At 43.1% G+C, this 16,212-nt stretch overlaps 1 protein-coding gene across 1 annotated transcript in view; it reads left to right on the top strand.

Moving 5' to 3' along the window:
* The window catches only part of CNBD1 (cyclic nucleotide binding domain containing 1), a 162,385-nt gene that overhangs the window by 63,441 nt on the left and 82,732 nt on the right, over positions 1 to 16,212 (top strand). The window contains exons 5-6 of the mRNA XM_078864231.1: positions 5,768 to 5,920; positions 9,779 to 9,911. Of these exons, the coding sequence (XP_078720357.1) occupies positions 5,768 to 5,920; positions 9,779 to 9,911 (286 nt within the window). The remainder of the gene's footprint in view (positions 1 to 5,767; positions 5,921 to 9,778; positions 9,912 to 16,212) is intronic.

Below are 16,212 nucleotides of genomic sequence, written 5' to 3'. Positions count from 1 at the left end.
GCAGTCATAATACAAACAAAAAAAAAGGTGTCAGTTTTGTTGCCAGATAGAAGGGTAAAGAACCAATTATCATATTTTTACTGGCAAATGAGGTTCCCATAGTGTAGATGCTTGCCCCGAGCTCTCATACTCTGATGGTGCATTGTCTTTGAGTTGTGCGCCTTTTGGCGTCATCTGGTCCAACCCATATGAGACTAGGCTCGAAGGAAAGCTGTCTCGGGTGTGGATCAATCAACTTTAAGGACAGTGCACATTATCAGAGTTATGTTCTTTTGTTTGTATTATGACTGCAGGTATTGCGGTCTATGCAAACATGACTCCTTGTAAAAAGGTGTCAGTTTTGTTGCCAGATAGAAGGGTAAAGAACCAATTATCACCACAGTTCATCTTTCGGCAGGTCCAGTGCGTCGGTGTAAAGTGTGGGTTGTCCCACCTTTTCCAGGATGTCCGGCCAGCGTGGAAGAGTAGACCAAATACTCTCACGAGGAGCTCCCTTGAGCTTCCTGTAGTGAAATTAACATGTGGACAAATGCGGCTATTTTATATTCATTGCCGACTGCAAAAGGCCACCAATGTGGCGGAGGCCCTAACAAGGAATTGCAGGGCTGCACTTTTACCTTCATCCCCTCCCTGTGCGGCATTGCCAGATAAACCTGGCCTTGATGCAAGCACTCACATGTGCCCGTGTAGGGTCACACTGCCTCCATGCCTACTGCGGTTGCACGGGCCCCAGGAAAGACTGTGTTTGGGAGAGGATCAGCAACGGTTTCCGCTGATTTTATTTCCCGGCCTCGAGGCAGGCTGCCGCATGGGGCTGTACGCTCGGCTTCATCATTCCCCCCTCCCTCCCTCGCCCGCCCGCCCGCCCGCCCCCTCCCATGGCACATGCACTAACATCCTTCCTTCCTGCCTTCCTAACTCACTGATTGTGTCATATCGGTCGTTTTACAACCGCAACGCAACAGCGGTTATTACTTTTGTTTCTTTGACGTTATTTTACGATCTGGCCGTTCCTTCCGCGACACATTATTAGACGTTAAATGAGTATGGAGGGGTTGGCCGGTTTAGCCCCAGATTGTCACATGGCTGAGATGGGGCATCGTTGAGATCCTGGGTGGGAATCCCGGCAAGCTGCCTGTGATTAAAAGCTGGCTTTTCAAATGTAGTCAGTTGATGGTCTCAGCCCCATAGCCAATGACTGCAAAGACAAAGATCCCCCGTATAGCATTAGCAACTTTGTTGGGGCAAGTGCTGTTAGCGAGCACCTATGAAGGCCGGCACGGCACACGAGGGGGTGGGTGGCCAGCACCACGCCTGGTTGCCTTTGTCTCCCCAGTGGCGATGTTTACACACCAAACCAGGTGCTCATTTGAGGCTGAGTAGACCTAGGGGAGGTCCAGGACCGGTTCAGACAATCGTCACTGGTGTTGGCCGTGAGCGGGAATCGAACTCGGGTCACCAGGCTCGTAGCGCAGCACGCTAACCGCTACTCTACCGCTCCCCACACAAACACAAATAAATCTGGTTAAACACTCAAGACTAGGCGTCCAAGTGCACTCTTCTTTCCGATATTAGGAAACCACTGGAGCTACGCACTTTTCAATAATTTAGATTGAAAACTAATTTCTTGAAAACTGCTTTTTCGTGTTCAGTTTGTTGTCCTTCCCCCGCTCCGATTAGCACGGTGCGAAAACAGTTCAACGTACATACATACACGTAGGCATATGATGGTGCCGTGGTGTAGGGGTTCGCGTAACTGCAATTGTAAGAAAAAAAACTCAACGCATTCATCAATCGCCAGCTCGATTCAATCTCCCTGAGTGGGAGTTGAAACAAAAGTGCAAGTTTCTTAAATCAGTGTGGCTTTGTTCACCCATCAGTATAGCTGGGAATGGCACAGTTAATTGATCACCAGGCTGTGTGTGTGTGGTGGGTATGCAGTGTGGGTACATCCACCTAGACCAAACCAGTGTGGGACGAGGCCAAACACCTTCTACCGTTGCTCTATTGAGATATCTAGCGGAAGCCCTTTCAGTGCAAGTGGTATGAGCAAGGAATTGCAGGGCTGCACCAATACTTTTCAACATTCTACACATATTATCTTCTTCTTGGTTCTGTCGGTAAAGTCACGTAGAATGGAAATAATAAAATAATAAAAGTAAAACATAATTAAATCATTCTCACGACGTTTCGGCCACAACGCAAGCAGCCGTCCTCAGGTGGAGAACAGGTCTGTCGAGAATAATTTTATTATGTTTTATTTTTATTATTTTATTATTTCCATTCTAAGTGACTTTACCGAAAGAACCAAGAAGATGAATCCCTGCAGTCACGAAAGCTTTAAATCGAAATATATTCTCTTGTTATACACGGACTGAGAAGTGAGATGCTACAAAAGTCCAAATAGTATCACAAATGCACACCGCACATATTAACACTGTTCATAGATTCCATACGAGGTTTTTTCCCTCTTCCCTTCAGCAAAAAGGGGTCATGGCTCAAAACAGGTCTGGGAAACAATCTACAACCCAGGAGATGATGTGCAGGAGACACCCTTCTCTGCTGCAGTGCAATCTTATCACCTTTTCTGTCCGCCTGTTATAGAGTGCATCATTGTGCAAAGCAATGTCTTAACCTTTACATTACTTTTTTTTTCTTTCTCTCAAGCAGGACATCCTCCAGAGTCTCCTGTTCAGCAGAGATCATGGATTGAAGTTGTGAAATTCTTGCAATGTTTCTTATTTTGACAAAATCCCAAAATTGACTGCCACAACACATCAAGTGTTATTCAGCTCTGACGTATTGGGCGGTCAAAATTTTACCATTTCCAAAGTGGGGAGGATGATGAGATATTTCTGGATTGTACGTCAAAGTGAAAATGTATTATACGATGTAATGGTTGCTCGGCACGACTCTCCCCCAACGATTGGATGTTGTGAGCGCAATAGCTGCGCATCTTGAAGAGGAGGGTGTTAAAAGATGTAACAGTTGCATCCAGATTGGTGCGAGACATGTAGGAGCTTTGTACTAATATGTTGTTTTCTCATTTCTCCCTATTATTCTTGTGGGGTACATACACATGGATCACCCTGTGGAATAGAATATGCAATATATAGAATGGTGGACATTTAAGGTAATATACAAAACCTCCCTCTGGCGACCCACTGTTTGTGCTCGCTTTGTCACCGAGTATATACATTTAAAAATATATCGTTTGTGTGTCCAGCTGGAGGATTATTGTGGGCTGCTTGCCAACAGTGCATCCGTCTTCTTTCGCTGTGATCAACAACTGCCGAGCTTTCAAACGAAGAAAACCCCGTTACTTTATGCCACATTTATGTGTCAAAAAAAAGACGGCACGAAGCTGTGGGAAACTCTCGTTTCGTTTTCCCAGACACAAGCCGCACGTACGTGCGTCAAGGAGTGTCGTCTCAGCAGCGGTCTGGTTCATTTTGCTACCAGGCAAATCGTGGGAAAACATTTTTCACCTTTGAAATATTCGATGTTACATCATCATATGCAACGTGGTGTGGCCGTGCTATAACGGCAACGATCATCCCTATAGCCTGTAACAGACTGTAGGGGCAAGCGCTGTTAGCGAGCAGCGCCTATGAAGGTCGGCACGGCACACGAGGGGGTGGGTGGCCAGCACCACGCCCGACCGCATTTGACTCCCCAGTGGCGATGTTTACACACCGCACCAGGTACTCATTTGAGGCTGAGTCGACCTAGGGAGAGGCTCAGTAACCAAATCAGATAATCGTCACTCGTGTTGGTCGTGAGTGGGAATCATGCTGTGCCACAGTATCTCACACCTAAGAACGTGTGATGTGTCTTCAACCTTCACACATTTTCTTAGGTTTTTTATCGGTAAAGTCACGTAGGTAAAACATTTAAATTAATAAAAGTAAAATAAAATAAAAATCACGACGTTTCGGAGGCAACACAAGCTTCCGTCTTCAGGTGGAACCGTCACAGCCACGACAGCTGTATCAAGTAAATGAGAGATTACAAGAGCTACCACTCCGTATATATAATGGTTGGAGAGGGGGGAAGGGCCAAGTACGGCACACTTTTTATTAATATGGTAAGGTGAGGCTTAAGAGGCTGAGTCTTTGTTATGGAGAGGTACGGTTTGTGACTAAGCCTGGCCTACATAACAATAGTGTGAAAAAATAAACAACTAAACATGGTCAAACAAGCCTGGCTGTCTATCAATAACCTGTAATAGTTGTTTTTTGCTTGCTGTAACGTTTTGTATGCCTGTAATGCAAGTCTCAATGTGTGGCAGCTGATCCATGTCTCCATGTTTCTCTCTCTCTGTGTGTGTGTATATGTGTCTGCTCGTCTTTGTTTTGTCTCGTTTACAGGACTATCCAAGAATATAGTTGGATAATAATTATTTGTGTTAACATCACTGAGTTGAAAAAGGTTGACATCAAATGGCTGCAAATAATGTTGTTTTCAGAAAGGAAATAGAGGCAGTAAAATACTCTGAAGCAGATGGTCGTGAGCTAAAGAATTCCATTTCACAATGTGCTCAAGGTAGCCATGAATGTACCCGTCAACCTCCCTGGGGTAGCTGTATTGCTTAGGAGCCTAATACCATATCAGATCACTGTTTATTTTCTGCATCGCAAGAGTCCACCGTTGAATGTTGTATGCGCCAAATAATGTTGGCTTATTGCACGAGTGACGGGATTGTGAAACACGTAAAAAAAAATTGTAGTGAAATTATACTTTTATATAAAACATTTGAAATTATCAAAGGTTAATTTAATAATGTTCTAACTGTTTTGTTACCTTGGCCAGGTATTGTGTGCGCATTAATGCTTACAAAAGCTAACAAAGTGATCTCTTTTTTCGATTTAAAGCTTTTTTTATTTTACTACTTCCCTTCTACGTGACTTTACCGAAAGAACCAAGAAGAAAAAAAAAAGTGATCTCTGTGTGGGTGGAATGTTGGTATGTCTAACTGCTGCACCATCTTTTACGTTTCATACAAACAAAAAACGAAGAAGTTGAAATAACATAGAATGCAAGCTATTACTTTTCCCCCACATAAACCATATCAGGAACTAAATGAGGCCAACACGTTAGAAACCATTTATTTAGTAACATTTTTCACGTTATAATTACAGCAAAAATAAAAATTCACTTTTTATTGGATTTTTCTAAGTATTTTGCTTTCTTAAAAATTAATATATCTTCTTTGCAGAGGCAAATCTAAGGCTATTGTCCTGGGAAATATCACATGAACAGATGCCACTGGCAGATTTCGTGTGGTGCTTGCGATCCCCACAATAGCGTCCACACACACGTGACCTTCACTGACTCTCCAAACTTTGTGTTTGCTGCATGCTGCGGCATGGCCAGGTGTTTTCACGAGAATATCTCTCTGGTGTGAATTCGGCTGATATCCCGTGTTGCTCGGCACGATGTTGGTCAATTGGCTCCAGGAATTGCTGGCAACAGCTTCTTCAGGTACAGAAGGCCTTCAAGAAGCCCTGAAGAAGTTTCAAGCCATGTGGAGCAGAAAACGTCATAAACCGGGCGGAATATCACGCTGCACGACCCGAAAACACATCGGAGAGCAGCACAACCGCGAAGACACAGGCAGCAGGTTGCTTGATGATAATGTTTATTCGAGCCTGGCTGATGCAGCTTTGTAAATGTTTTTTTGTTGGCTCGGGGATTTCTTGCGCGGGTGCCAGCCGGACGTTTGGCGAGCTTTTTCGCTCGCCCGCTCGTTTGTTCTCTTATGCAGATGGGTCAGGGCGAGTATTTTGGCTCGCTGGAGTGCAGCTCGCCCGAGTGGAGGGATGCTGGCCTGTCCGACTGCCGCGTGTGGAGCGTCACCACCGAGTCGCCGTGTGAGCTGATGCGGGTGTCTGTCAGCGAATTCGTCAGCGTGCGGGAGGTGCAACTCTCGCACGTACACACGGGCGCGTGCGTTTTGGATGTATGAAGCATATGAATGGATGCTACTGTAGTGTTGTAAAGGACGGACTTCTAAACTTCTTTGTGGCACACACAGTTTATTGTCTTAATACACAATCCCTATCACACGAAGGGGTATACGGTCACCTCACCCGTTACCCTGAGGAGGTACAGCCTGCGGACCTTGCAGGCTATCTAATCTCCCTGCTATCCCAGAGTCCTCTGGCTGGACCTAGGGGATCTCTCCCCGACCACTGGTTACTCTGAGCCCTAGCCCTGACAAGGGCTGGAGGGCTTGGTCCAGGGTCCTAGATGTCTTCGGCCGACTTGGGTCTTCGTGTAGCAGAACTGGCCAAGAGCTCTCAGCGCTCTGGCTTTTATACCTGTTCGTGGCCGGGTTGTCCAATCCCCGGCCACCTTGTGGAACACTCCGATTGGTCCTTCCCAATCTGGCGTTTGGATCCTACCTCACCCCATTTGACCCTGACCGTTTGATTGAGCGGGAAAACCTTGTTAACGATCCGCTCTCTCACAGCTTGCGAACAGCGAGTAGTTATCACCACTACACTACCATGGTGTAATATCTGGAGGTCGCCGGTGTTATCCCCCCACTGTACGAGTTAAAACAATGGTGAATTTTAACCCCGCTCCTACATTGCCTCTTGTCTGTCCAGCATAGTAAATTGATCCGCTGCAATTCGTCAATCGACAGGTCACACGCGGTGGGGTAAAGTGTGGGTACTCGAACGTCATCCCAAGATCTTTGGCCAGCGAAAAAGATTCGGCCAAATGCTGTGTCAGTCATGGAGATTATTTTTAAACCATACTTCACCGGTGCTGGTCAGTGCGGGTTCGTGAAGTGGTGAGGGGGTTAGGGCAGGACTGGTTCTGATGACTCGGTATTGGCTTTAGCCGTGGCTTGGAATGGAACACAGGTCAGCTGGTTCATAGCGCAGCTCACTAACAACTGCGCCACCGCTCCCACCCCCATGCAATGGATATGCATAAAAACACGCGTCGCATACCAGACACGATGCACAATTTCCAAATGTAACTCAAAATAATTTCTAATAATAAAAAATGGGTCAAAGCTGAGGCGAATCCAAACCATTACGCTTAAAATTCAATTTGCACGTTTTCAAAATTTTATTAATTTAACGGTCACAGAAGCACAGCTCATTCAAATTATTTTCCATCACGTGTCATAAGTGATTTACAACTTTGTCTCGCTATCCCTTTAAAACACGAGACATCTAATCAAGAAAAACTGTCATCTCTGCAATGACGATTTTTGCACGCCACCTAATTATCGTGTAATAGATCACACAGCACGGGCAATCAACATTCAGATTCGGGATCCTCTCTCGAATTTAAGAAATGTGTCATCTACCCGTACATAATTTATATATTTAGTACGTGCAAAAAAATGTACACACGTTCATACGTTGACTTTTATCTCTCCGACGTGTTTGTGGGTTAATGCTGGGTGCTGTTTGGCAAGTTGTCCGATATCTGACTTCACATCCTCGGACCTATTTCAGAAATTTAACGGTGTTCCTGAAGAAGTTCCATATTATCCACGGGGGCACGGGCGGATTGTGAATCTCGCTATCATCTACCAGGCTTCTCTCTCGAATACCGATGTTCTACTAAAAACTAAAATTACTGTATATTTATTTTACCAAGTAAGGCTCAAGAGGTTCCATTGGATTGGTGTAATCTTTGGCAAAAATGTATCTATTTAAACAATTAAAACTGTTATCAAATTAAAACGTATTTATTATCCCTCTCAGAAAACAAAACTATTTCGTTTATATATATCAATACTGTATTAATACTTTATCAATACTATCAATACTGCCAACACCAACAATGGTGCTTATTGCCAAGCTGATATGCAACGGCTGTGTCATCAAGATGTAAATCTGGCCTTGGTAGAATATACATCTATTACAAATGTTTTTTTTATAACTTAAATAACACACAGCAGAGTTCTGATAACTTACACCATGCACAAATGAATGGCCACTCTTTGTGCCAATCAATTTAAGTAAAAATAACGAAATTAATGTATGTGGAGTCTCAATTTGGAAGATAAATCTATCCTTGTACAGCTTATTTGATTGCCATTTTTAGTTACTTCTACTGGCTTAGTGGAATAAAAAAACTCTTTGATCACTGTTGGGAAGCAATAATGCCACCTGGAAGTTGCTAAGTCCTTTGAGTCTTACACCGAATTCAATAATGATGATTGACAACACACGGGAAATGTAGGACACTGCTCACCATCATGAAATGAAGGGTACTTTGTTTTTTTTAGAAACGAAGAAACCAATAAATATTTTTAACATTTTTTTAATTCATGGCCACTTGACTGCTGTTATGCAATCTGGTGTGAGTTTAGTGGTCTAATTTTCCAATGCATTATAACCTCTTTAAGTAACCACAATGGTAATCCAATGAAATGGAAAGTTAACACCTACCTTTTTAACATCAGATTTATATTAAGGGCTTCTTCTGTATTCAATGTACATGGGAATTAATAAGAATTCAAAGTTAAGTTATGTGCAATTTCTCCCTGACTGCAAACTGTTGTGATTCTAACCGTTCAGGAACTATAATCTTCTTGGTTCTTTCGGTAAAGTCACGTAGAAGGGAAATAATAAAATAATAGAAATAAAACATAATAAAATCATTTTCACGACGTTTCGGCCACAACGCAAGCAGCCGTCCTCAGGTGAAGAACAGGTCTGTCGGAAAGACAGCGTCTGAATGAAACACCACCAGGCTTGGAGCGTATATTTAAGCTTGGTTGGAGGGGGAAGAGCGCCTTGACAAAATAATTTACATGATAATGGCGAACAAGTGGAACTATAATGTCATGATATACAGGGTGCTCAAATATTTTTTTACACTTCCGAGAATTTTGCAACAATACCAGAATAAATGTGCGTCCGGGCTCTGGAGACCATCTGGAGAAGATTCCAGGCAATGTGTTGACAATGATTGCGAACAAGTGGAGACTCTTTGACTTTTTGAAGCTATTAATACACATTTGTTATCATGTTACAGTGTATTATCCGCTCTTTTTACATTAAGAACGATCGCCCGATATAAGTGTTAAAACATTTTCGAAGCACCCTGTATTATGACCCGAGAATTAAAGGTTACATTTCACGAGAAACCGAGAGAAGAGAGCTTCTGTTTCTCGAGAGAATCGTAAACATGGTTAGTTAGAGCCACTCACCCAGTCGCTCAAAGTGAACAATGAGATGAATTTAGTTATTATGGGACACGATCTACATTTACAAATGGCGAGAGATTAACCTTGATACAGACACCTCTGATGCCCTGTCTGTCCATCACAGAAAACACATTTAGCAGGAACGGTATCTATAGAATGGCTTGTGAGAGAGATGGTAATTGTGCTTTGGAGTGCGATGCAGTGGAACAAACACTTGAAGGTCAACCTGTCTTTATGTATGCATGCCAATATCTCTCAGTTCCACATCAGACATGGGCACAATGAATTGCAACAGAATTGAAGCTGACACCCACATTTTTTTCGTGATTTTACATTCCTATACTTTGCATTCCTATCGCGTTTTTTTCATTGTGTGTTGTTGTAACTTTATGACCAGCTCCAACTGGACATCTGCGAAAAGATGCTTCATAGCTCATTGGATTCCTCCAGTAGAAATAAAGATTCTGATTAACTATAAAAAGCAATTTGAAACTCTCACCTGTTATTTGCACGGCACTACCTGTTCATTATAAATTTTAATGGTCCTCGGTGAATGGAATGGTGGAATTAAATCTGACTATTGCATGTGGGCAGCGCATTGCGACGCAGGATCGCATGGCCAAGAGAAGCTTGATCCAGGCCTGCCCTGGATATGAGGACTGGCCTACGCTTCCCATCGCTCACTTGGCTGAACTTCTCCAATGGAAGACCTTCCCGTCCCAACACAGTGCGTACATCTTCATCCTGAATACATCCCATGGGAGTGGTGCAGTAGTTCGCGCAACACACTTCAGACCTGGCGCCCTACATTTGTTTAATTCCAGGCCATCGTTACAAGCAGTGATGAGTGTCATCCGAATCTGTGTTGTACCTCCTCACCCCCACCCCCGCCCCCACCTCCCCCCCCCAAACACCACCCAACACTTACTTCAACAATCTGCACTGACCAGCATGGTGAAATATGGGCATGCGAATCCCATGGCCAACATGGCGTCGTAAAAAAAAATGATTTGGCATCTCATGACGTAAAGCATCTCTAGACACTGTACAGTAACAACTATTTGCATCCTGGGGAAGGAGGCATTCATCCAAGAGTAGATCGACAAAGGCTCTAAGTTATATTCATATTATACCAACGGACAACGGAACTCAATGCACACTCATATGGTTAAATACATTTAATCTTCTTGGTTCTATCGGTAAAGTCACGTAGAAGGGAAGCAACAAAATAACAAAAACAAAACGTAACAAAATAATATAATTCTCACGACGTTTCGGCCACAACGCAAGCAGCCGTCCCCAGGTCACCTGCTTGCGTTGTGGCCGAAACGTCGTGAGAATTATATTATTTTGTTACGTTTTGTTTTTGTTATTTTGTTGCTTCCCTTCTACGTGACTTTACCGAAAGAACCAAGAAGATGAATCCCTGTAGTCACGAAAGCTTTAAATCGAAAAAAAAAAAATACATTTCATCAATTAAATTCAAATGCCAGCTCCTCCAAATGCAGTGTCTGGGTGCTGCACTGTGGTGCCGTTGCTGGGAGTAAAAAAGGGTTAAACTTTATGTGCTCGTCCTCCTTAGGGGTGATGAGTAGTTGTGGCTCCAATTTAATAGCATCTCATTTGCATCTCACTGCCAGAGATCGCTAATTGGTGTGTCGGCTATTATAAGCTTCGATGGTGCAAACCAATTTCATCCGCCTTATTATAAAACAGCAAAGTAATTACAGTCAGTTATAACATGGCCATTGTATTTGATGGAGTTGCATATTGATTCACGAGGCAGTAAGCTGCAGCTAAATAACTTTAAGAAATGAGGTGCACTAGAATTTGATATTGTAGAGCCCATTTAAAGTAGCAAATGTCATGTCATTTTGTACACGGGGGTGCTTTGGTTTGAATTCAGCAGCCTTGGGCAACAATATTTAGTAAAGTGCTAATTATTTTACTATATTAAGCTTATTACAGTATGCTAATTTTGTAACAGCCTCCACCCGTCACGTACGCGCTGCGGTTTTCATCCTCCCACACAGTGCGAAAAGATGAGTGAGTCACGTGACGTGGCACACACCTACGTACACCATTCATAATTATCGCGCTCAAAAGTATTTCACAATGCGAACGGAAGTGACTCACGTGACCTTCGACCCACATATTTCCAGCGACGTTTAATTCCATGCTGTACAAAAGTATCATCCATAACACGATTTTTTTTAGGTTAGATCGCGTAAATATTAATGTGTCGTTAAACCCGCCACCACCCAACACAGCCAATTAGTAAGGTTTGTCACGTAAACAGAACACGCCAATTCGTTACTAGTACAGCACACCGGTGTGTTGTAGAGTACATCCACAACATTTACAACCTGAGTACGGCGTTTCGCCAGTAAATACAACGAGCATCATCAGGCGACAGCCAGATTTGTGGAGAAATCCTCCTGTTTCGTTCCTTAAATAGATAAAAAAAAATATCCTGCATTATGGATCATACATTTCATATTTTTCGAGTATAAGTAAATCATCACCAGCAGCCATTGCCTATCCATTGCTGGATGAAGGCCTCTCCACAACATTGCATTCTACCATCAACCGCACTCCTGCATGTGAATGGACCCAAACAAAAAATACCGAAGTAAACAACTTTGCAATAAAACCTTCTATACATTCCTTTGTTCCAGTACATTGTGGTCTGGCACATTGTAAGCCTGCCCGTCAGGTGGGGTTTGTGTGACTGTGGATAAGCCCCAGTGATCTAATGATTAACAAAACAACTCCCAGTCGGCTTGAAAGTCCGCACGTCATATGCTCCATGACTTCCCTAGCTCCCCTCCTCTTTGTAGCTGACTCGCTGCCTTCTATGTCCCAAATCGAACGGCTCTCAACTTTGAAAGCCGACCGTGAGCCTACATAAGTATCATGGAGTACACGTTGTATGTTTTTGATGGAGTGCTTTCAGGCGTGCACCTCCACTGCGATGACGCGAGTGAAAGCTTCTGTTTTTGGAGAATGGTCTCCTGAAGGGGCAATAGAATTGTGCCCCTTCTCACGCTGCAATCCCTGATCCAGCGCCACTGAGACCGGGGGATCACTGATCCTGAAATCAAATCTAAAGCGTTGTTTCATGCGCAGCATAGTGGCTTTGCGTAGCATATCGCCAAACCTTCACGACGATGCATTTGTATAATGTACTCTGCTATCATTGTGTTCACCGAATGCAAATGTGCATTTTTTTTTTACATTTGTTGCTTTTGTTGTCTTGTGAATGTCGAGTACTGTAAATAAATTTGCATTTAGGCTTATAATCACGTAGAATATTTTTTTTTATGTATGTAAATACGGAAACGTAGAAAAAATATCTACTTAGGGGGCGTGCATAAATTACGTCACGTGATTTTGGACGATTTTTGACCCCCCCCCTTCGTCACACGGCATCACAAAAAGTCAGACCCCCGTCAAATATGACGTCACAAAGCTTTGCCCCCCCCCCCCCCAAATATAAAACATGCCTAAAATCGCTTTAAACTATTGTCATTGTAGTGCGTATTTAATGTGGCGCTGCACTCTGATGTTGTAGGAGAAAACATTTATAAAAAAAGTATATTTAATTAAGTAGAACGTGTTGTCTATATTTATTTAAAGTTGCGCATTTTGATGTGACGTCACATTTCTCACCCACCCCCCTCCTCGTCACACATCGTCACAAATGTCTGACTCCCCCCCCCCCCCTAGGTGCGTGACGTCATTTATGGACGGCCCCTTATAACATATTGCTCAGATATACTGCAAAATAACCTCATCCATTATAACGTTCCACCATGCTCTAGCGACGCCAATCTAAACTTCAGTGCCAGGCCCTCACTCACTATTTGCTTGCACCCCTGCCCGGTGTCTGCCCGTCTGTGTGCTCAGTGATAGTGAGACAGGGGGAGGTCTTTTTCGGTAAAGTCACGTAGGTAAAACATTAAAATTAATAAAAGTAAAATAAAATAAAAATCACAACGTTTTCAACCGTGATGATGGTTACAAACTGAGTAATCATTGGAAAGATGTGATTAACCATGCAAAAAAGATTTAACTACACTTATTTGGACTATCTTATTTGACAGACAACTATTACAGGTTATTGATAGACAGCCAGGCTTGTTTTACCATGTTTAGTTGTTTCTTTTTTCACACTATTGTTATTTAGGCCAGGCTTAGTCACAAACCGTACCTCTCCATTACAAAGGCTTAGCCTCTTAAGCCTCACCTTACCATATTAATAAAAAGTGTGCTGTACTTGGCCCTTCTCCCCTCCAACCATTATATATACGGAGTGGTAGCTCTTGTAATCTCTCATTTACTTGATACAGCTGTCGTGGCTGTGACGGGTCTACCTGAAGACGGAAGCTTGTGTTGCCTCCGAAACGTCGTGATTTTTATTTTATTTTACTTTTATTAATTTTAATGTTTTACCTACGTGACATTACCGAAAAAACCTAAGAATAGGGGGAGGTCTGTCCCTTCGCAGCGTACATCCACTCGGGCTGCTGTGTCTCACTGCAGCAAGGTATGGCCCCACCGCGTCTGTTCACGCCGTTGTGCTGTATAGCTCTCTCTCTCTCGCTGATGCGTGTTCACGTGGTTCGGCGTGACGTCTGACGTTTCACAGCACGTGCCTGGAGCTTATTCGGGGATAAATGTTCAATTCCAAACACGCAGTGCTGAAAACACATGAAGAAGATAATTGTACCGTTCCTTGCTTAAGCCTTGTTCGCATGACCACTCGGCTCTGGCCCAGGAAGAGGCCAAGAATGGCTCTGCGATTGACGAATGAGTCACTTCGCTCAAGAAGTATTAGTGGTATTCTTAGGTTTTTTTCGGTAAAGTCACGTAGGTAAAAAATTAAAATTAATACATTTTATTTTAATTTTACTTTTATTAATTTAAATTTTTTTACCTACGTGACTTTACCGAAAAAACCTAAGAATATGAATCCTTGCAGTCACGAAAGCTTTAAATCTAGAAGTATTGGTGGTTCGTGGGCTCAGCCTCTGTTGATCAATCCGTTTAGCCCCATTCATTTCCATTACTGGTCGTTGGGGGTTGAAAATAGAGCGACAACAGCCCGCCCACTTTTATTTTGCCACACCCACTCAGTCACTAGCCCCGCCCACACTCTATCTGGCATTGGCTCCACCTACTTCTCATAGGCACCGCCCACTACTCTGGTGGCCCGCACCCACTGCCTGCATCTTGAATGGAGCATGAGGTCAAAACATGATTTCCTTCCAACATTAGGAAACCACTTGAGTTTTGCACTTTTACATCTATATTGAAAACTCAATTATTTAGAACGCTTTTGTGATTAGTTTGTTGTCCTTCCCCCCACATCTACAATTAGCGTGGTTCGCTACGTACCCTGCAAAAGAAGTTAAAGAACCAAGAAGATGAATCCCTGCAGTCACGAAAGCTTTAAATCGAAATTTTTGTTAAACATACATTCGTACTTAAGGTGCGACAGAAGTTCAACATACATACAGCATTTAAAACTGGGACAAAACTCACATTTTCAGAAATGCTCTTGAAACTCGGGGACAGCCTTTCTGAAAACAGGACAGTCTCAGGCTTTAACAGAGGAATGCGTTTGGCTGCACAGGTTTTTTTGCAACATTATGTTTTTTTATTGTTTTGCGGTGTACATTTTTAACGCGAACACGGCTGGGAAGCTGACCTACAGTGAGGGAAAAAAGTATTTGATCCCCTGCTGATTTTGTACATTTGCCCACTGACAAAGAAATGATCAGTCTATAATTTTAATGGTAGGTTTATTTGAACAGTGAGAGACAGAATAAAAAAACTCAATTCTGATTGAGAGGGGGTCAAATACTTATTTCCCTCATTAAAATGCAAATCAATTTATAACATTTTTGATATGCGTTTTTCTGGATTTTGTTGTTATTCTGTCTCTCACTGTTCAAATAAACCTACCATTAAAATTATAAACTGATCATTTCTTTGTCAGTGGGAAAACGTACAAAATCAGCAGGGGATCAAATACTTTTTCCTTCACTGTAAGTGAGAGTCTTGGCACATGCCGCTCGTTTCGTCGTTAACTCCGTGACTTCATGACTTGTTCTGGGATGGGTACAGGAAAAAAATGCAGTTATACACGTGTGTATTTATATAAAACTCCAGCAGTGCAGTGTTTGGAATGGATCGGGATGGTTTCATCCAGGACGGGTTGCTGTGTGGTTGTGTGCTGTAGGGCCTGACTCTTCTAGAGTAAAAGTGCTATCACGAGCGATTATCGCAACGTGGAGATTGATGCCCTTATGGAAACAAGGCATCAATCACCATGGCCGTTACCGCACACAGCATCTGGCCAATGGGCTCTGTATGCCTAAGGTGTCTGTTTTAATTTGGACAATTCCATGAGCGGCGAGTAAGCTGACAAAAGCGTTTGCGTCATCATCAGTGAACTCGGGTTTGAAATCTGGTCATGATTCCAACATGAGCCTCCCGTATGTTGACTCCCTCTAAAATAAATGCCTGGCGCAGTGTATAAACATTAAAAGTTAAACAATTCAGTCTCACCCCCAGAAATTCCCTGATTTGTCACGATTCAGGGTCACAATTTGATTCAAAAATATATATTTTTAGAAAAGATTGCATTGAATATAGCAGCCACTACCCAATGGCCTAGCCAAGATTTTCAGGTAGATGGGGGGCAACCCCTCCAGCAATGAAAAATGATAGGAGTTGTTCGTAAGTAAGGAATTGTCCCTTTATTTTTATTCGACGAGTGTGCGGCGATGGTGCAGCCATCGATCGAGGGTTGAAGGTTGAATTCGAACCGTGTGTGATGGCGCTCGCTGAAGGTGAATGCCTTCAGGCAAGTTGTGTGGACTGTATACGCAACTGCGTACAATTCTGTGAGTCACTTATAACTGCTTTGCCGTTACTTATTGCCAATTATGGACTCAGACGATTGTCCTATCATCTCATAGAGTCCCTGGCACGTAATAATATGCTACACAGTGGCAGTG

Source organism: Lampetra fluviatilis, chromosome 17, assembly GCF_964198595.1.
Source record: "Lampetra fluviatilis chromosome 17, kcLamFluv1.1, whole genome shotgun sequence".
NCBI lineage: Eukaryota > Metazoa > Chordata > Hyperoartia > Petromyzontiformes > Petromyzontidae > Lampetra > Lampetra fluviatilis.
The sequence above is the reverse complement of the archived record's forward strand: the minus strand, read 5'-3'. Positions and strand labels throughout refer to the sequence as shown.